The sequence below is a fragment of the Sander lucioperca genome, chromosome 12 (genome assembly GCF_008315115.2).
Source record: "Sander lucioperca isolate FBNREF2018 chromosome 12, SLUC_FBN_1.2, whole genome shotgun sequence".
Taxonomy (NCBI): Eukaryota; Metazoa; Chordata; class Actinopteri; order Perciformes; family Percidae; genus Sander; species Sander lucioperca.
This window is the reverse complement of record NC_050184.1, coordinates 22799502-22820053: the sequence shown is the minus strand read 5'-3', so window position 1 is coordinate 22820053 and position 20552 is coordinate 22799502. Positions and strand designations below refer to the sequence as shown.

General features: G+C 44.6%; 1 protein-coding gene, 1 long non-coding RNA gene and 1 other non-coding gene across 5 annotated transcripts in view; all 3 read left to right on the top strand.

The window, feature by feature from the left end:
* ndnl2 (necdin-like 2) overlaps positions 1-15091 on the top strand; it is a 15761-nt gene extending 670 nt beyond the window's left edge. The window contains exons 2-12 of one of the 3 annotated variants that reach the window (XM_031313990.2): positions 315-366; positions 1831-1950; positions 2101-2164; positions 8622-8701; positions 8840-8931; positions 10461-10540; positions 10919-10961; positions 11075-11137; positions 14369-14483; positions 14614-14718; positions 14838-15091. In XM_031313990.2, coding sequence (XP_031169850.1) covers positions 316-366; positions 1831-1950; positions 2101-2164; positions 8622-8701; positions 8840-8931; positions 10461-10540; positions 10919-10961; positions 11075-11137; positions 14369-14483; positions 14614-14706 — 801 coding nt within the window. In that variant the 5' untranslated portion in view covers position 315 and the 3' untranslated portion in view covers positions 14707-14718; positions 14838-15091. Of the gene's footprint in view, positions 1-314; positions 367-1830; positions 1951-2100; positions 2165-8621; positions 8702-8839; positions 8932-10460; positions 10541-10918; positions 10962-11074; positions 11138-14368; positions 14484-14613 lie in introns of all 3 variants that reach the window. The other 2 variants (XM_031313989.2, XM_031313991.2) reach the window with 2 other exon arrangements.
* Positions 11255-11379, top strand: LOC116060441. Its single transcript, XR_004107507.1, has one exon. It is a non-coding gene; the product is annotated as a small nucleolar RNA SNORA11 (small nucleolar RNA).
* Positions 15092-17255: 2164 nt separating the features above from the next.
* Positions 17256-19948, top strand: LOC116060432. Its single transcript, XR_004107501.2, has 2 exons — positions 17256-17919; positions 18223-19948. It is a non-coding gene; the product is annotated as an uncharacterized LOC116060432 (long non-coding RNA).
* Positions 19949-20552: the final 604 nt, after the last annotated feature.

Sequence of the window (20552 nt, the reverse complement as noted above, 5' to 3'; positions counted from 1 at the left end):
TATAGAGCCAGCATATTTCCACATGTAAATGGGTGAATTAAGGGTTGATTTGAACCAAACCAGAGTGGTGATTGTTGGAACAGTGGAAAGATGAACCAAGATGGCTTTTGATAGTTTTAGTTTTATTTAGTTTCTGTCCACTTTGAATGAAGTGTGTTTTACGATAATAAAAGTACTGATTATTTACATGGAGTTTGGTGATAGTGAATACTAAAGTTATACCAGGTTATATTAACGGTGTCTGACCCAGGTTATATATATTATACTGTATATATTACATTAATATTTTGGTTATTTTCTGTGTTTTGGGGCAGAATGACTCAGAGAAAGAGGCTGGCCAACACCCAGAGCTCCTCCCAGAACAAGGTGAGTTTAAATATTTCCTCTTTCTGTTGGTGCTTTATTGTTGCCATGGTGATCTCTTCAAAAAGATTGTTTTCTGACCAACAGTCCCAAACCCAAACGGGGTTTTTATTACTGCTATCAAATGATTAAAATATTGAATCGCATTAATGTTATAGTTAACTCGCAATTAATCGCACATTTTTATCTATTCTAATGTCCCTAGATTTCTTTTTGTCCCATTATTTTTTTTCTCATTTTAATGCTCTCCTCAACATGGAAAAGTGGATCGGCCTGGTTTTGTGCTTTTGTCGCCTGGCTTTGACGAGGGGGGGAGAATTGGCATCAGCTGTGTGCTTGGCCATCAGCTGTGTGCTTGGCCATCAGCTGTGTGCTTGGCCATCAGCTGTGTGCTTGGCCATCAGCTGCGTGCTTGGTCATCAGGTGGTCTTTCAGACTGGACGTGCTGCGATGATAGCTCAGTTCACAACGACCAAACACACAGATCACTTTGGTCTTGTCAATGGAACCATTTGGCAACTTTTTAAAAGTAAACTTTCCTTTCAGAATCTTATTGGCATCCATTTCGGCGTCTCGCGCTCGCCATCCACTCAAAACCTAAAACGTTAGCCTACTACTCTTTGGCCGGCTCCAAACCCAAACCAGTGTGTGCAGCGTGCCTGTTGTTGTGTTTCCGGTCTAGCTAGACCCGGTGTGGTGTTGTAGTTTTTCTAACGTTACTAGTTGTTGCAATAGCATGTGAAAAGAACTACAAAGTTTGCTAGGCCAAAAAGAACATTAATCTCGCGATAAAAAAATTGACGCCGTTAAAATGGGTTTGTGTTAACGGCGTTAATAACGCGTTTAACTGACAGCACTAGTTTTTATATATGATGGAGCACAGCAGAACGACGCAGCTTGTTCAGGGTTTTCATGTGTCCTCCCGTAGGCCTACACTTCTCATCAGGCGTTAAAACCAAATGTACCAAAACACAGAATTGTACTACTATTTAACGCGACTACGGGACATTTTTAACCGGTCATGAAACCATCTGAATTCAACACTGATGTCGTCGGACGGCCGCGAGGACAGACGGCAATCGGAGCCCATAACCTGTCAGCAGCCGGTCCCCCGGAGCAGCATGATCACCGGGAGAGTCCGGTTCAGCCTGAACCCTGCAGACGGACATCCGTTAGCGCTTCACAGCGGAGCGTTCAGTTCCATTCAACACGATGCAGTTCAGCGTTCTTATCAGCGCCAGTCGCATGTGTAAAATATATTAGCTGAGGATATAAACCTCTTTGGGGGGGGGCTCCAAAACGTTCTCTATGCAGGAAAAACCCTGCCGTTAACTATCTCTTTCTTCTGATGTTCTCAGCACGTTTTTTCACATTGTTTTATTTTTTCGTGTTTTTGATGCTTTCTGTCAGTCTGATCATCTGGAGTTCTTCATGTATTCATGTTATTATCGTGTTATTACCATGCAGAGACAGTCGGTGCCGTTGGCGTCTCAGGAAGAAGACGATGACTCGACGTTCCCTCAGCCGAGTTCTTCTCAGGTTCAGAGAGGGCTGGAGAGGTTCACACCTGCACAGGTAGATCAGAAGGTAAGAGACAAAACCCTAAACCCTAAACCCCACACTGTTAAAACCAGACCACACCTGCACAGGTAAATCAGAAGGTAAGAGACACTTTAATCTTCTCTTGCTTTAAGGACTTATTCACACGTTGTTGTTGTTGTTGTTGTTGTTGTGCAGACGGCGGAGGTGGTGCAGTTCTTCCTGGTTCGGGACCAGAAGAAGATTCCTGTTCGCAGAGCAGGTACAAACGCCTGTCTCACTGTGTGTTATACCTGTCTCACTGTGTGTTATACCTGTCTCACTGTGTGTTATACCTGTCTCACTGTGTATTATACCTGTCTCACTGTGTGTTATACCTGTCTCACTGTGTGTTATACCTGTCTCACTCACTGTGTGTTACTTGTCTCTCTCTGTGTGTTATTACCTGTCTCTCTGTGTGTTGTTACCTGTCTCTCTCTGTGTGTTGTTACCTGTCTCTCTCTGTGTGTTGTTACCTGTCTCTCTCTGTGTGTTGTTACCTGTCTCTCTCTCTGTGTGTGTTGTTACCTGTCTCTCTCTCTCTCTCTGTGTGTTGTTACCTGTCTCTCTCTCTCTCTCTGTGTGTGTTGTTACCTGTCTCTCTCTCTCTCTGTGTGTGTTGTTACCTGTCTCTCTCTCTCTCTCTGTGTGTGTTGTTACCTGTCTCTCTCTCTCTCTGTGTGTGTTGTTACCTGTCTCTCTCTCTCTCTGTGTGTGTTGTTACCTGTCTCTCTCTCTCTCTCTGTGTGTGTTGTTACCTGTCTCTCTCTCTGTGTGTGTGTGTGTGTGTGGTGTTACCTGTGTGTCTCTCTCTCTCTGTGTGGTGTTACCTGTGTGTCTCTCTCTCTCTGTGTGGTGTTACCTGTCTCTCTTTGTGTGTGTGTGTGTGGTGTTACCTGTCTCTCTGTGTGTGTGTGTGTGTGTGTGTGTGTGTGTGTGTGTGTGTGTGTGTGTGTGTGTGTGTGTGTGTGTGTGGTGTTACCTGTCTCTCTTTGTGTGTGTGTGTGTGGTGTTACCTGTCTCTCTGTGTGTGTGTGTGTGTGTGTGTGTGTGTGTGTGTGTGTGGTGTTACCTGTCTCTCTCTGTGTGTGTGTGTGTGTGTGGTGTTACCTGTCTCTCTGTGTGTGTGTGTGTGTGTGTGTGGTGTTACCTGTCTCTCTGTGTGTGTGTGTGTGTGGTGTTACCTGTCTCTCTCTCTGTGTGTGTGTGTGTGTGTGTGTGTGTGTGTGTGTGTGTGTGTGTGTGTGTGTGTGTGTGTGTGGTGTTACCTGTCTCTCTCTGTGTGTGTGTGTGTGTGGTGTTACCTGTCTCTCTGTGTGTGTGTGTGTGTGTGTGGTGTTACCTGTCTCTCTCTGTGTGTGTGTGTGTGTGGTGTTACCTGTCTCTCTGTGTGTGTGTGTGTGTGTGTGTGGTGTTACCTGTCTCTCTCTGTGTGTGTGTGTGTGTGGTGTTACCTGTCTCTCTCTGTGTGTGTGTGTGTGTGTGTGTGTGGTGTTACCTGTCTCTCTCTGTGTGTGTGTGTGTGTGGTGTTACCTGTCTCTCTGTGTGTGTGTGTGTGTGTGTGTGTGTGGTGTTACCTGTCTCTCTCTGTGTGTGTGTGTGTGTGGTGTTACCTGTCTCTCTCTGTGTGTGTGTGTGTGTGTGTGTGGTGTTACCTGTCTCTCTGTGTGTGTGTGTGTGTGGTGTTACCTGTCTCTCTCTGTGTGTGTGTGGTGTTACCTGTCTCTCTCTTTCTGTGTGTGTGTGTTGTTACCTGTCTCTCTCTCTGTGTGTTGTTACCGGTCTCTCTCTCTGTGTGTGTTGTTACCTGTCTCTCTCTCTGTGTGTGTTGTTACCTGTCTCTCTCTCTGTGTGTGTGTGTGTGTTACCTGTGTCTCTCTCTGTGTGTGTTGTTACCTGTCTCTCTCTCTGTGTGTTGTTACCTGTCTCTCTCTCTGTGTGTGTTGTTACCTGTCTCTCTCTGTGTGTGTTGTTACCTGTCTCTCTCTCTGTCTGTTACCTGTCTCTCTGTGTGTGTTGTTACCGGTCTCTCTCTGTGTTGTTACCTGTCTCTCTCTCTCTCTCTGTGTGTGTTGTTACCTGTCTCTCTCTCTGTGTGTGTTGTTACCGGTCTCTCTCTCTGTGTGTGTTGTTACCTGTCTCTCTCTGTGTTGTTACCTGTCTCTCTCTCTCTCTGTGTGGTGTTACCTGTCTCTCTCTCTCTCTGTGTGTGGTGTTACCTGTCTCTCTCTCTCTCTGTGTGGTGTTACCTGTCTCTCTCTCTCTCTGTGTGTGGTGTTACCTGTCTCTCTCTCTCTGTGTGGTGTTACCTGTCTCTCTCTCTCTCTGTGTGGTGTTACCTGTCTCTCTCTCTCTCTGTGTGTGGTGTTACCTGTCTCTCTCTCTCTCTCTGTGTGGTGTTACCTGTCTCTCTCTCTCTCTGTGTGTGGTGTTACCTGTCTCTCTCTCTCTGTGTGGTGTTACCTGTCTCTCTCTCTCTCTCTGTGTGGTGTTACCTGTCTCTCTCTCTCTGTGTGTGGTGTTACCTGTCTCTCTCTCTCTCTCTGTGTGGTGTTACCTGTCTCTCTCTCTGTGTGTGGTGTTACCGGTCTCTCTCTCTGTGTGTGGTGTTACCGGTCTCTCTCTCTGTGTGTATAGTGTTACCGGTCTCTCTCTCTGTGTGTATAGTGTTACCTGTCTCTCTCTCTGTGTGTATAGTGTTACCTGTCTCTCTCTGTGTGTATAGTGTTACCTGTCTCTCTCTCTGTGTGTATAGTGTTACCGGTCTCTCTCTCTGTGTGTATAGTGTTACCGGTCTCTCTCTCTGGGTGTGGTGTTACCTGTCTGTGTGTGGTGTTACCTGTCTCTCTCTGTATGTGGTGTTACCTGTCTCTCTCTGTGTGTGTTACCTGTGTCTCTCTCTCTCTGTGTTGTTACCTGTCCCTCTGTGTGTGTTGTTACCGGTCTCTCTCTCTCTGTGTGTTGTTACCTGTCTCTCTCTCTCTGTGTGTTGTTACCTGTCTCTCTCTCTGTGTGTGGTGTTACCTGTCTCTCTCTGTGTGTGGTGTTACCTGTCTCTCTCTCTCTCTCTGTGTGTGTTGTTACCTGTCTCTCTCTCTGTGTGTGGTGTTACCTGTCTCTCTCTGTGTGGTGTTACCTCTCTCTCTCTCTCTCTCTCCCTCTCCCTCTCTCTCTCTCTCTCTCTCTCTCTCTCTCTCTGTCTCTCTCTCTGTGTGTGTGGTGTTACCTGTCTCTCTCTCTCTGTGTGTGTGGTGTTACCTGTCTCTCTCTCTCTCTGTGTGTGTGTGTGTGTGTGTGTGTGGTGTTACCTGTCTCTCTCTCTGTGTGTGTGTGGTGTTACCTGTCTCTCTCTGTGTGTGTGTGTGTGTGTGGTGTTACCTGTCTCTCTCTGTGTGTGTGTGGTGTTACCTGTCTCTCTCTCTCTGTGTGTGTGGTGTTACCTGTCTCTCTCTCTCTCTGTGTGTGTGGTGTTACCTGTCTCTCTCTCTCTCTGTGTGTGTGTGTGGTGTTACCGTCTCTGTGTGTGTGTGTGGTGTTACCTGTCTCTCTCTCTGTGTGTGTGTGTGTGGTGTTACTGTCTGTGTGTGTGTGTGTGTGTGTGGTGTTACCTGTCTCTCTCTCTGTGTGTGTGTGTGTGTGTGTGTGTGTGTGGTGTTACCTGTCTCTCTCTCTGTGTGTGTGTGTGTGTGTGGTGTTACCTGTCTCTCTCTGTGTGTGTGTGTGTGTGTGTGTGTGTGGTGTTACCTGTCTCTCTCTCTGTGTGTGTGTGGTGTTTCCGTCTGTGTGTGTGTGTGTGTGTGTGTGTGGTGTTACCTGTCTCACTCTCTGTGTGTGTGTGGTGTTTCCGTCTGTGTGTGTGTGTGGTGTTACCTGTCTCTCTCTCTCTCTGTGTGTGTGTGTGTGGTGTTACCTGTCTCTCTCTGTGTGTGTGTCGTGTTACCTGTCTCTCTCTCTGTGTGTGTGGTGTTACCGTCTGTGTGTGTGTGTGTGGTGTTACCTGTCTCTCTCTCTGTGTGTGTGTGTGTGTGTGGTGTTACCTGTCTCTCTCTCTCTGTGTGTGTGGTGTTACCTGTCTCTCTCTCTCTCTCTCTCTCTCTCTCTCTGTGTGGTGTTACCTGTCTCTCTCTCTGTGTGTGTGTGGTGTTACCTGTCTCTCTCTCTGTGTGTGTGTGTGTGGTGTTACCTGTCTCTCTGTCTGTGTGTGTGTGGTGTTACCTGTCTCTCTCTCTCTCTCTGTGTGTGTGTGTGTGTGTGTGTGTGGTGTTACCTGTCTCTCTCTCTCTGTGTGTGTGTGTGTGTGTGGTGTTACCTGTCTCTCTCTCTCTGTGTGTGTGTGGTGTTACCGTCTCTGTGTGTGTGTGGTGTTACCTGTCTCTCTCTCTGTGTGTGTGTGTGTGTGTGTGTGTGTGTGGTGTTACCTGTCTCACTCTCTGTGTGTGTGTGGTGTTTCCATCTGTGTGTGTGTGTGTGTGTGTGGTGTTACCTGTCTCACTCTCTGTTTGTGTGTGGTGTTTCCATCTGTGTGTGTGTGTGTGTGTGTGTGTGTGTGGTGTTACCTGTGTGTCTCTCTCTCTGTGTGTGTGTGTCGTGTTACCTGTCTCTCTCTCTGTGTGTGTGGTGTTACCGTCTGTGTGTGTGTGTGTGTGTGGTGTTACCTGTCTCTCTCTCTGTGTGTGTGTGTGTGTGGTGTTACCTGTCTCTCTCTCTCTGTGTGTGTGTGGTGTTACCGTCTCTGTGTGTGTGTGTGTGTGTGTGTGTGTGGTGTTACCTGTCTCTCTCTCTGTGTGTGTGTGTGTGTGGTGTTACCTGTCTCTCTCTCTGTGTGTGTGGTGTTACCTGTCTCTCTCTCTCTCTCTCTCTCTCTCTCTCTCTCTCTCTCTGTGTGTGGTGTTACCTGTCTCTCTCTCTGTGTGTGTGTGGTGTTACCTGTCTCTCTCTGTGTGTGTGTGTGTGTGGTGTTACCTGTCTCTCTCTCTGTGTGTGTGTGTGTGGTGTTACCTGTCTCTCTGTCTGTGTGTGTGTGTGTGTGTGTGGTGTTACCTGTCTCTCTGTCTGTGTGTGTGTGGTGTTACCTGTCTCTCTCTCTCTCTCTGTGTGTGTGTGTGTGTGTGTGTGTGTGTGTGTGGTGTTACCTGTCTCTCTCTCTCTGTGTGTGTGTGTGTGGTGTTACCTGTCTCTCTCTCTCTGTGTGTGTGTGGTGTTACCGTCTCTGTGTGTGTGTGTGTGTGTGTGTGTGTGGTGTTACCTGTCTCTCTCTCTGTGTGTGTGTGTGTGGTGTTACCTGTCTCTCTCTCTGTGTGTGTGGTGTTTCCGTCTGTGTGTGTGTGTGGTGTTACCTGTCTCACTCTCTGTGTGTGTGTGGTGTTTCCATCTGTGTGTGTGTGTGTGTGGTGTTACCTGTCTCACTCTCTGTTTGTGTGTGGTGTTTCCATCTGTGTGTGTGTGTGTGTGTGTGTGTGTGTGTGTGTGTGTGTGTGTGTGTGTGTGTCGTGTTACCTGTCTCTCTCTCTGTGTGTGTGGTGTTACCGTCTGTGTGTGTGTGTGTGTGTGTGTGTGTGTGTGTGGTGTTACCTGTCTCTCTCTGTGTGTGTGTGTGTGTGTGTGTGTGTGGTGTTACCTGTCTCTCTCTCTCTTTGTGTGTGTGTGGTGTTATCTCTCTCTCTCTCTCTCTCTCTCTCTCTCTCTCTCTCTCTCTCTCTCTCTCTCTCTCTCTCTCTCTCTCTGTGTGTGTGGTGTTACCTGTCTCTCTCTCTGTGTGTGTGTGGTGTTACCTGTCTCTCTCTCTGTGTGTGTGTGTGTGTGGTGTTACCTGTCTCTCTCTCTCTGTGTGTGTGTGGTGTTACCGTCTCTCTCTCTGTGTGTGGTGTTACCTGTCTCTCTCTCTGTGTGTGTGTTTGTTACCTGTCTCTCTCTCTCTCTCTCTGTGTGTGTGTGGTGTTACCTGTCTCTCTCTCTCTCTCTGTGTGTGTGTGGTGTTACCGTCTCTCTCTCTGTGTGTGGTGTTACCTGTCTCTCTCTCTGTGTGTGTGTTTGTTACCTGTCTCTCTCTGTGTGAGTGCCAGGTTATTTGGGGGGGGGGGGGGGTCATGTGACTGCCCAGACATTGTTGTTGTCTTTGTCACTGCCCGATGTGAGTCGAGTGCCGATGTGAGTCGCGCATGCGTCACTTTGCGATAAGTAGCCTACAAGATGCTAACGGCTTTTTGAGCTAACGCACAGTCTATGAGCTAACGTTAGCAATCAAACAATCATAGATAGCTAAAACGTTTTTGAAATGACTGCTGCTGCTGGCTACAAGTTAGCAATCAAACACTATAAAGGCTGTCACTTAATGGCGTTTTGAGCTAACGTTAGCAACCAAACAATCATAGATAGCTACAACGTTTTTGAAATGATTACCATCTTCTGTTATTGTATGTAAAGAGAAACGTTTATTATTTTATAGATTTCACAAATTTCAGTATGACACGTTATGCCGTAAACAGTTTAAATCTGAGCATGTGCGACTCACATCTGCACTCGACTCACATCGGCAGTGACAGTCTTTACGTAGAACCCCTCATTGTGGGGACAGAAACTACGTACTGTAGCTTTAAGAAACTACGTACTGTAGCTTTAAGAAACTACGTACTGTAGCTTTAAGACAAATATATGAAATATTGTGTATTTGTGTTGTCAGACCTGGTGAAACACGTGTTGAAGGATTACAGAAACATTTACCCAGAAATCATGAAGAGAGCAGCACGCACCTTCGACCAGGTTGGTCTGAAACATATCTTTATTTAAACTAAACTCTGTTACAGAACACAGAAACATATCTTTATTTAAACTAAACTCTGTTACAGAACACAGAAACATATCTTTATTTAAACTAAACTCTGACACCATGTTTCTCAGGTGTTTGGTCTTAAAATCGTTGAAATTGACTCTAAGAACCACATGTACATCCTGGTTAATAAGCTGGAGACGGCCGAGGCCCCGCCCATCACGTGAGTAACCGTAGCAACACATGCAGAGACGACCTCATGTTTAATGTTTAAACAAGGCTTTATTAAAGAATCAAATAACCACAAGAAGCATGTAGAGGGTTAGGGTGTCCCCCTAGGGGTACTAGGGAGGACTGCAGGGGGTACGTGTCCCCCTAGGGGTACTAGGGAGGACTGCAGGGGTTACCTGTCCCCCTAGGGGTACTAGGAGGACTGCAGGGGTTACGTGTCCCCCTAGGGGTACTAGGAGGACTGCAGGGGTTACCTGTCCCCCTAGGGGTACTAGGAGGACTGCAGGGGTTACGTGTCCCCCTAGGGGGAGGACTGCAGGGGTTACGTGTCCCCCTAGGGGTACCAGGGAGGACTGCAGGGGGTACGTGTCCCCCTAGGGGTACCAGGGAGGACTGCAGGGGTTACGTGTCCCCCTAGGGGTACCAGGGAGGACTGCAGGGGTTACGTGTCCCCCTAGGGGTACCAGGGAGGACTGCAGGGGGTACGTGTCCCCCTAGGGGTACCAGGGAGGACTGCAGGGGGTACGTGCCCCCCCTAGGGTTTTTCATGGAGTACTGCAGGGGGTACGTGTCCCCCTAGGGGTACCATGGAGGACTGCAGGGGGTACGTGTCCCCCTAGGGGTACCAGGGAGGACTGCAGGGGGTACGTGCCCCCCCTAGGGTTTTTCATGGAGGACTGCAGGGGGTACGTGTCCCCTAGGGGTACCATGGAGGACTGCAGGGGGTACGTGTCCCCCTAGGGGTACCAGGGAGGACTGCAGGGGTTACGTGTCCCCCTAGGGGTACCAGGGAGGACTGCAGGGGTTACCTGTCCCCCTAGGGGTACTAGGGAGGACTGCAGGGGGTACCTGTCCCCCTAGGGGTACTAGGGAGGACTGCAGGGGTTACGTGTCTCCCTAGGGGTACTAGGGAGGACTGCAGGGGTTAAGTGCCCCCCCTAGGGTTTTTCATGGAGTACTGCAGGGGGTACGTGCCCCCCCCTAGGGTTTTTCATGGAGTACTGCAGGTGGTACGTGCTCCCCCCTAGGGGTACCATGGAGGACTGCAGGGGTTACGTGTCCCCCTAGGGGTACTAGGGAGGACTGCAGGGGTTACGTGTCCCCCTAGGGGTACTAGGGAGGACTGCAGGGGGTACGTGTCCCCCTAGGGTTTTTCATGGAGTACTGCAGGGGGTACGTGTCCCCCTAGGGGTAATCCAGAGTACTGTTGGGAGCATACGGGAGATGTTTTTGTTAAAATGTAAATTAAAAAAAAATCAGTCATGCATGATTCCTAAAATAATCATCCACTTTTACAATACAAATACAATTCACTAAATACAACTTAGTGACTATAAACATTTGAAATGTACCCTTTAAATGTTTTAGTGGGTTAGTAAATGAAATGTGTATTGTTCCTTTTTATAAAGCTATAGACATTGCTTGTACTGGCCGGGGGGTGCAAACATATTTAATGTGTGTGTGTATGTGTGTGTGTATGTGTGTGTGTGTGTGTGTGTGTGTGTGTGTGTGTGTGTGTAGGAGTCCCACCAATCCAAAGACAGGTCTGCTGTTTGTGGTGCTGAGTCTTATTTTCATGAAAGGAGGAGCTGTCAGAGAGAGTGAGTTACACCCTGTCTACTCCTTTAATCTCATACACGTATTCAGTCATGTAGTTCATCATCACGTTCAAAGCATACAGTAAAAAAGTAGTTTTTGTGACACTGTCAGTAGATGTTGTTGCAGTTCCTTCTATCGGCCACAGGGTGGCAGCAGTATGTTTCGGGGGGGGGGGGGGGGGGAGAAGCTTTGTTAAAGGTCCAGGGTTCCCACACATTGGACCTTTAACAGAGACAGACATAAACGTAGTGATGCAGTACGGTTGTTCATGTATAAAATGAAGAAACGTGAGATTATTTTTCATAGTGTTTTTCATAGAGTCCCCACAGACAACCCAAATTATGTTTTCATTTTTTATCAATGTGTGTTTTGTGCTGCAGACCTGATCTGGAACACTCTGAAGAAACTTCGAGTTGACGCCGGGTAGGATCGTGTGTGTGTGTGTGTCTGTCTGTGTGTGTCTGTCTGTCTGTCTGTCTGTCTGTGAGTGATGATTAATTTCTTGTCTCTGTTGCTGTGACTGCTCATCTGTCCAGAGAGAAACATGAAGAGTTTGGAGATGTAAAGAAGGCGATCACAGACGAGTTTGTGCGTCAGAGGTAAACATCGGGGCTTTAAAGGTGAACCAGCTGATGGCTCAGTGGTTTAATGCAGCAGGTCTGTGATCAGAGGGTCACAGGTTCAATCCCACCCAGTGTGTGTTAGTGTGTATTAAAGTGGTGTGATCAGAGCCAGTGTCTGTCAGACCATAGACTCTGGTTTATACCACACCACAGAGCAACAGGATGGACAAGAGACAGACACCACAGCAGAGTGGCTGGACCTTTCACTCCTAACATTATTATCATTATTATTATTATTATTATTAATAATCACAAGAGACAGACACCACAGCAGAGTGGCTGGACCTCTCAATCCTAATATTATCTTTATTATTAGTTTTTTCCGATTGCTATGACACTTTTTTCAAAACTTGTAACAACTTTCCTAAACCCTTAACACAGTTAGCCCAACATCTGTCTGTGTAGGCTGTACAATTAACATATTTCTTGTTGCTTTGACACAAAATGCATACAGTTAACACAAATTTAAAATGCTTGAAGACCAACACAATGGATCTTTACCGACTAATTTAAAAATGCTTTCACTCTGTAAGTCAGAACAGATAACATCATGTTCTAACCCTAACTTATAGGCTAAAGTCAAAGTGAACAGCTGATCATATTGTAAATTGAAACACACATATATCCCTTGCATTTTATACATGCATTTATTGAGAAACAGCTGATTGAAGTTATGCAAATAGATCAGATCGATCAGCTGATTCCCTTCTAGGGAACCCACTCAGGTGTCGAGGTTCTTCCAATCCCATGATCATATGGTAGTACAGTAAAACAGCACCTATTGGAACAACATACTGTAGATGAACACAGAAATTAAGAAAGATGCCTTCATGAGGGAGAGGAAGAGGAGTACCAGGACATTCTGTCTCTGTCTCCTTTGTTTCATACTCTGAGATGGGTCATTCAGTTTTTGTATTGAATCTCTGCAGCAAAAGAAACAAAATGGTGGCTGGGTTGGCTCAGTGGTAGAGCAGGCGCACATATACTTGGAGGTTTATGCCTTGACGCAGAGGTCCAGGGTTCAAATCTGACTTGTGATGATGTCCTGCATGTCTTCCCCCCCCCCCCTCTCTCTCCCCCCCCCCCTTTCTCAACTAGCTGTCCTGTAAAATAAATGAGGAAAAGCCCAAAAAAAGATCTTTACAGTAAAAAAAAAAAACATGCATGCATTTACTAAACCCAACAAAACAAAAATGTAGAGAGGCTTCAAGAGAAACTGCAGTGCAAAATTGTATAAGGGATGACCTGACACATAATATATATATATATAATATAGGGCTGTCAAACAATTAATTCTTTTTAATCGCATATTTTATCACATGATTAAAATTCTATTATTTTGCATTTCAGAACAGTTTTTAAGTCCATATTAACAATGGGAAGCCATTCTTACCAGTGGATCTTGATTGGGAATCAAATGAATGCAAAGAAAGTTACTTTATGAACTTGACTTTAAGATTTGTAATTATTTATTTACTGTAAACAAAAGAAAAATGTGTGAATCTGTCATTATTGCACAATTCCTCCAAGTACCTAACTAAAAAACTAAAAATCCCTCTCCTTACCAGAGTCCATATAGTGTTTATTAACTCCTAAATAAGGTTGATTCCTCACTGACGTCCAGTGATCACGGTTAATGAAGTCCGTGTTAACACAGCCCATCTCCACTCTTACCGGCGACAGAGAAACAGGCTGGATAGTCTGGTACACTGGTGTTTCCAAAACAACAACAACACAGCAGTCTCTGAACTGGCGTTGGGAGTTTGGTTGAAGTTGGATGTAGTCCAGTTTGTTGTCTAATGAGTGGACACTTGCAAGCAGGATTGATGGAACAGGTGGCCGGCTAGCGTTAGCTTTCCACCTAGCTAGGTTATACTCCAGCCTGGCAGTACGGCGGGCCACAGCAACCTCTTATTTCCGAACATTCATCTCTCCCCCGCCCCCCGAGGGCCGGTGGTCTAGCATCACGTTAACTGTACTACTATGCTTAGCTCCGTAGGTGGTAGCTCCAGCTTGACGTGCTTCGGTGATATTTTAACACTTTACACAATGTGCATATGGCTTTGACTTGTCTATGAGTCATCTGGGAGTTTCTGAAAATAAAAAGCTCCATTCAGAGTTATTGCTGCTGTGTTTCTCCATCATGCTGCAGCAGCAGCAGCAGGATGTGTTAGGAGGAAGTGGCAGCTTGATGAGAAGTAACGGAGCTGCAAAGGGTCAAAATAGTAGCTGTTAGGACCACGCCAAGCCCAGGGAAGTGGAGTAAATTAATAAATGGAGGCATGCGATTAATGTGATTTTAAAAATAAATTAATCGCATCGCGATTAACGCGTTAACGCTGACAGCCCTAATATAATACATAATGTAGTTTCTGTAATTCCATGGGATTAGCGTTTGGTATGACATTGTTCTATGATTGACTAAATGTTCCTGCTGGGAGAGAACATGTGTTAGTGTTTTGGAAGAATGATTAGATTTTGAGACATGATTGCATTGTTTTGGTGGACATAGTGTATTGTGTTAGTGAGTTACCAGCCCTTCCAGAAAAATGTGGAGTTTTTTTGTGATTGTTTTGGGCAAAAATACTTGATGCGGCACGTTTTCTTAAAAACTGCGATGGAATATGCGGGATATTTATGCAATTTTATGCGATGAAATTGCGGGAACTTTTTAAAACTGTGGTTTCATCATGGCTTCATCGGGGGGTTTGCAGCTTGTTGTGATGTTCACGTCGCGTAATTACGTCACTTCATAACGCTCCCATGGCAACAGGGGAAAATGGCTGCTCTTGTGTGAAGTAAACACAACATTTTTCATCTTTCTGCTATGATATATGTGTGACTTTTTTGCAAAGAAAATGCGGAGATTATGAAATCATCCAAGCCCCGCATATTTTGCGCAGAAATCTGCAATTTATACGACGAAAGTGCGGCGTATTTGAGAAAATGCCCCCGCATAAATATGCAGACTTTGGCTGATTATGCATTGAATTATGAGATTACATGATCACGTTTTTCTGGAGGGAATGAATTATTAGTAACTGTAAAGTAACTGTTTTGCCAGTTGTGTGTTGTAGGTGTGTTGGTGCGTTAAAGCTTCTCCAGATTTGTGTGTGTGTCTGTGTGTGTGTGTGTGTGTGTGTGTCTGTGTGTGTGTGTGTGTGTGTGTGTGTCTGTGTGTGTCTGTGTGTGTGTGTGTCTGTATAGGTATCTGGAGTACGTGAGGATCCCTCACACGGAGCCGGTGGAGTTTGAGTTTCGTTGGGGTCAACGAGCCGAAGTGGAAGTTTCCAAAGTGAAAATCCTTGAGTTCATGGGAGAAGTGAGTCACTTCCTGTCTGAGAGAGGGTTGTCTCTCTGTACTGATGAAGATGGGTGTTTTAGGGTTAGCATTAGCTTTCTAACGTGTGTGTGTGTGTGTGTGTGTGTGTGTGTGTGTGTGTGTGTGTTAGCTCCATGATCAGGACCCTCAGAGTTGGACTCAGCAGTTCAGAGAAGCTCACTCCGTCTCCGGCTCCTCACAGACCGCCCCCAGCAGCAGATAACTCCTGATGTTATTAACAGATAACTCCTGATGTTATTAACAGATAACTCCTGATGTTATTAACAGATAACTCCTGATGTTATTAACAGGGAGAAGTCTTGATGTTATTAACAGGGAGAAGTCTTTATGACGCTGTATCTTGTTTTCTTCCTGAATGTATTCTATGTAGACAGACTCCATCTGATCCATTGATATATTTCACACATTAACCATATCTGTATGTTCATACTAAGCCTGTTTTCTAACTCTTGGTGTCTTTTTTTTAAATCAGTTAAACCCATTTAACATCAGACAGTCAGGCTTCATGTTTATTGTATTGGTTGTACTGTACGGTTACAGTTATTGTTTGATTCAGAAAATAAAGTTTTATACAGATTCTACATCAATGATGCTTTGTCTTTTTATTTCTCTCACATACTGCACATGTACACACACACACACACACACACACACACACACACACACACACACCAAACAGAAAACGAGTTTACAGGTTTGACACTGTAAGAACCAATCGTGGACATTTTAGATTAAAGTTTTCTGACTCGGCACGCTGTGTGGAAACAACTATTTATTTACACATTGCTTCAATGAAATAAAGAAAATAAAAGTCCCCTGAGAAGATTATATTGCTGTGGCTCCCCCAGGTGACACAAAGAAACTGCTAAATGTGCTTCTCGTTCTTTAGAGAAGACTCCGGGGTTAGGGTTAGCTTCTCGTTCTTCTCCACCAAAGTAAACACTTTTAAAATCAACACTATGCAGCAGATCTCATTTATCTTTAAACAGACGTTTAAACACACTGAACATCTGGGCTGGAGATCCCCAGAGATCTATTATTGTGATATTAAATGTGACGTTCTCCGATATATTGCAATTTAAGACCTTTTTTTCAACTTCAAATTCTGTCCCCATATGAAAACCTTCCCCACATCTGTTTATCTAACAGAAGTAAATTTCTGACTAGAAAAACCCTCTTCACCATCCAGTACGGCTAACTGTTCGCGTATTTGTCCCAAACCGTTTCGGTACACAACGTTCAGATCGGTATAAAATAAATGAGTTTCTGCACGTTTTATTTTCCCCGTTGAACCAAAAACATAAGATCCACGTGTCTCATCGTCGCTGCACATAAAACCATTTCTACACTTTGGAAGTAGTAATTAGTTGTTGAGCGTTAGAGGAGCTAATAGGAAGACTGATACTTCAGTAGGAGCCAGGCTAACTGATTCCCTTTGTTTCCAGTTGTTATGCTAAGCTAACCTTAGCATGTCCTTGCTGCAGCTTCATGTTTAGTGTACAGACGTGAGAGTTTTCCATCTTATTCTCTCACTCGGGGCGATAAAGTGAATGAGTGTTTCTCTAAATTATTCCCTCCAGTCTTATGGAGGATCGTCACTGTAATGGAAAATCTCTAATCTGTTATACTTTTGCATAGTCGTTCCTCTGAATCGGCAGTTTCTACTTTTAAACGAATGTCTAGACAGAATGTTAAGATGTACGTTGCTCACACCTCGAGTTGTTTGTTCCTCTTTGATAACCACAGAGCTGATTTAAATCAGCCCCGACCTTTCTTGCCTTTCAGTTCTATCACAACCAGCAACAGAAGTACATAGTACCTTCTGCTTTCTAGTTCCTTTGTTCATTTTCTTAGGGAGCTTTCAAACCTACCTCTTTTGGTCCGGACTTTCGGACTTTTCAGTTTGAGGGCGTTTTCACACATGAAAGTCCGAACCAAGGTCCGGACCAAGGTTCATGTTTTTGTTACATTGTAACATTTGATCCGGTAAGTTTTGGTTTCACACTGCAGTTATACAAGCGCACTAAAGAGCTATACGTGACAAAACTACGTCCTGCCGTCATCACATACGTGAGCTGCATCTCCAGATACTTAGAACTTATTGGTTTGTTGACAGGCTTCCCCGTCCTCTCGTATCTCTCTCTGTGTCGGAGTTTTTTCAGCTGACTGCTGCTCTGCTCTACTGACTGCTGCTCTCCTCTACTGTCTGCTGCTCTCCTCTACTGACTGCTGCTCTCTCCTACTGACTGCTGCTCTCTCCTACTGACTGCTGCTCTCCTCTACTGACTGCTGCTCTCTCCTACTGACTGCTGCTCTCCTCTACTGACTGCTGCTCTCTCCTACTGACTGCTGCTCTCTCCTACTGACTGCTGCTCTCTCCTACTGACTGCGGCTCTTTTGGTTTTGTCGTGATGTTGAGAACCAAAGACACAGGAACTTTCTGGAGAATTTATTCAGAGACAAACGTAAACCTACACTGTACATTTACTACCACTTAACAAATAAACTGCCAATGTATTCTCAGCTCTGATAGCTGACAGCTGTCTGCTCTGAGCACATTCACCGTCACTCTCTCATGTAGCCTACACACTAAGCACCGAGCTATTCCTTAAAGGAGCTTCCCCGGTCTTGTAACACAAGGAGAGCCGGGCCGTGGTATGGGGGAGGTTTCACACCTGTAAGTTTGGTTCGGATCAAACTAAAAAGTCCGAAAGTCCGGACCAAATGAGGTATGTGTGAAAACGCCCTGAGCCGAACCAAAATTACAAGTGTTTACACACTGAATAAATGCTGCAGAAAGAAAGTTCCCGTGTCTCGCTTCTCAACATCGCAACAAAACAAAAAGAGCCGCAGCAGCACGGGGAGAGCAACAGTCAGCTGGAAAAAGTCCGACACAGAGAGAGGAGACGAGAGGACAGGGAAGCCAGGATGTAGTTTTGTCACCTAGAGTTCTTTAGTGTGCTTGCATAACTGCAGTGTGAAACCAAAACTTACCGGATCAAATCCAAAAACAGTTAACCTTGGTTTGGACTTGCAGGTGTGAAAGCTCACTCTTCTGTGATGAACTGAACCTTATTTGCGCAAAGAATAAAGAATTAAAACACTTTGTTGACCAAAGCATTATTTCAGATCTCTGTATTAGAATTTCCACCACATCACCAAAGTGAACACTGGAACATTTGTGTGCTGTGACTGTTACCAGCAGGGTTCGTACACGTGCTTGAAATCCTTGAAAATGCTTGAATTTTGTGTTTTCAAGGTTTGGAAAGTGCTTAAATTTTGGATAAAATGCTTGAAATTGTAACTGTATTTCTTTCACAACAAATACCGGTAACACTTTACATGAAGGTATCGACATGATCGTGACATGACATAAACGTTTATGACTTCTATCATTAAGTGTCATTTGGTTTTTGTCATGACAACTTGACATTAATCAAAGTGACATTACCAGAAGTTGTCTTGGTCATGACAACTTGATATAATATCATCCTGTTTAATGTCAAGTTGTCATAATCAAGACAACCCAAACAATGTCAACTTGTCATGACAAAAACCGAATGACACTTAATGACAGAAGTCATAAACATTTGACTTGTTTATAACGTTTATGACACGTTCATGACAGTGTCATGTCACGATTATTGTATAGTGTTACCCAAATACCCATCTGACTGAATAGTTTGTTTATTAAATGGAGAAATAAAATGCTGAAGAGCCTAAAATGAAACCTGCTCGCTTGTGCATGTGTGACTGCGATCTGCCAGGTGTGACTCCGCCCCCATGAAACCACTACTGCCCCATACGAATCCTACTACGGCCACGCCAAGACCCGCCCTTCAACAGCAGCCTGATTGGTTGGAGTTAGGCATTGACCTCGAGTGGTTACGGTTAGGATAGCCGATTGGTCAGGGGATAGGACCTGAACCGATTGGGTTACGTTACCTGGCGTAAGCATGGACGCCTGGTCAATAGTAGTGTGTGAATGCTATTGAAGGGCGGGTCTTGGCGTGGCCATAGTAGGATTCGGAAATTTGCTGCCGGGAGGTTGTCGTTTCAATGAACGTTGACTGGAAGATGAAAAATACAAATTATGGATTAAACGGGGACAAACTGCAAAAAAAGACAAGCAGCTTTTCACAATGGGCGAGTCTGTGCTCTCGAGTCACATGAAGGGTAAGTCATAGACTTCAAGTTAGCCAACTGAAGTAGCCTACTGTACACGTTAGCACCTATTTGTTTACGCTAGTAACTGCTAGCTAGGAATTTGCAGGCTAAGTGACTGAGAGTACTTGGTGTGATAATGTAATGTTAGTATTGCATGTCCGTTATGGCACGTTCATTTGTGGAATATGCAGTGAACATAGCCAAAGTTACATCACAGTAACTGTAACGTTAACTACCCGCAAATTAAAACCTGCAAACATTAGCCCAGTGCATAACAACAATCGTTGATTGCTGAACAGAAATCGTGTCAGATGGAGTGTTATACAAGTAGCCTACTGTAAGGTTGAGGAAGGCCTTATGCAATATTTGCACTGCTCTATTCTAGTAGATACATGTATATGTCTTGGCAATGAAATACATTTTTTTCCCAATTAATTAGGTGGTGCCTGTGCACTGTCAGAGTCTTCTGGGTTAAAATGGAATTACATGGAATTGTTGTTGCACTGTCTCAGATTTTGTTCAAACCTTGTCTATATCAAGAATGTGTCCCAAAAACCAAGGCCTGTAAAATATTTCTGTTCAAATCCTATGTCTTCATATTTTTAGCCCTTGAAATTACTTCAGTTTTACAACCTGAAAATCACATTATCTGGGAAGCAATATTTGGACATTAATATAATGAAAAGTATTATTCAGGTTAGAGAGAGAGACAGGTTAGAGAGAGAGGCAGGCAGCCCAAACTTTGTAGGGTGGAAGACAAATGTGTCAATATGACTGAACCATTACAAGTTTGTATGGCATGCCCTAGATTTGGAAACAGTTTTCCTGGATTTAGTCTGATTTGACCCAGAATGACCCAGCTGCATGTCATTTGGCTCAGATCCTCCCACTCAGCGCTCCTCTCCATAGCTGTCTTACTGTATGTTATGTTATGACCCATGACGAGATTAAACATTTTAAAGATGATAATTCAGGGTTAGTGAAGTGAACCTGTCGAGTGATTTTGTTTGGGGTAATTGTTTTTACATTGACTCAGGCAGGTTAGATAGCAAGCAAGGTCTACTTAGATAGTGATACATTTTGAAAAATAAAACTTTTTTTTTGCTTAAGTATCTGATCCTTCTGCTATTACGAAACACAATTTTGGCTGTTTAAAGCATTATCTCTTTTAATGTGATAAAAACACTAAATAATAATTTTGACTATGTACTGTATTGGTATGTAATTTACGGAGGTGTAAGGTGCTGGAAAAAGCTTTAAAATGGACCTTGAAAGTGCTTGAATTTGACCTTGGAAAAGGTGTACGAACCCTGTACCAGACGTTTGGATTCTCCTTGATTATGGGTTAGGGTTGCACCAATTAGGATCTAATGTTGTCTGGATTGACAGCGGTTCGAGTACAGGATAGTTCTGGTGCCAGATGTCCCTCACTTTCCCCTTTCTTTGAGTTAACTTTAAACTCTAGATGCATCGAGCAACATTAACCGGAAGCTCTGAGCAACGTCAAACGCTGAAAATATCAAGTTTAGAAGAAAATATGGATGTTTCAACAAGACAGGCCTGCTTGGTTCTTTCAGGGAATGATTGTAAAGATTTACTAAGAATATGTTTCGGTCATTTCCTCTCTAACTGGGAGGTTTTATAAAGAATATGTCAGATCATCTCCTCTCTAACTGGGAGGTTTTATAAAGAATATGTTAGATCATTTCCTCTCTAACTGGGAGGTTTTATAAAGAATATGTTAGATCATTTCCTCTCTAACTGGGAGGTTTTTGGACTGATTGGTGGGATTGCTGTGGACGAAGTACACACGGAGATCCACTGGTAAGAGCCAATGAGGTTTAACCATGTATCAGCTCATTTAAATAGCTCACGTTACTG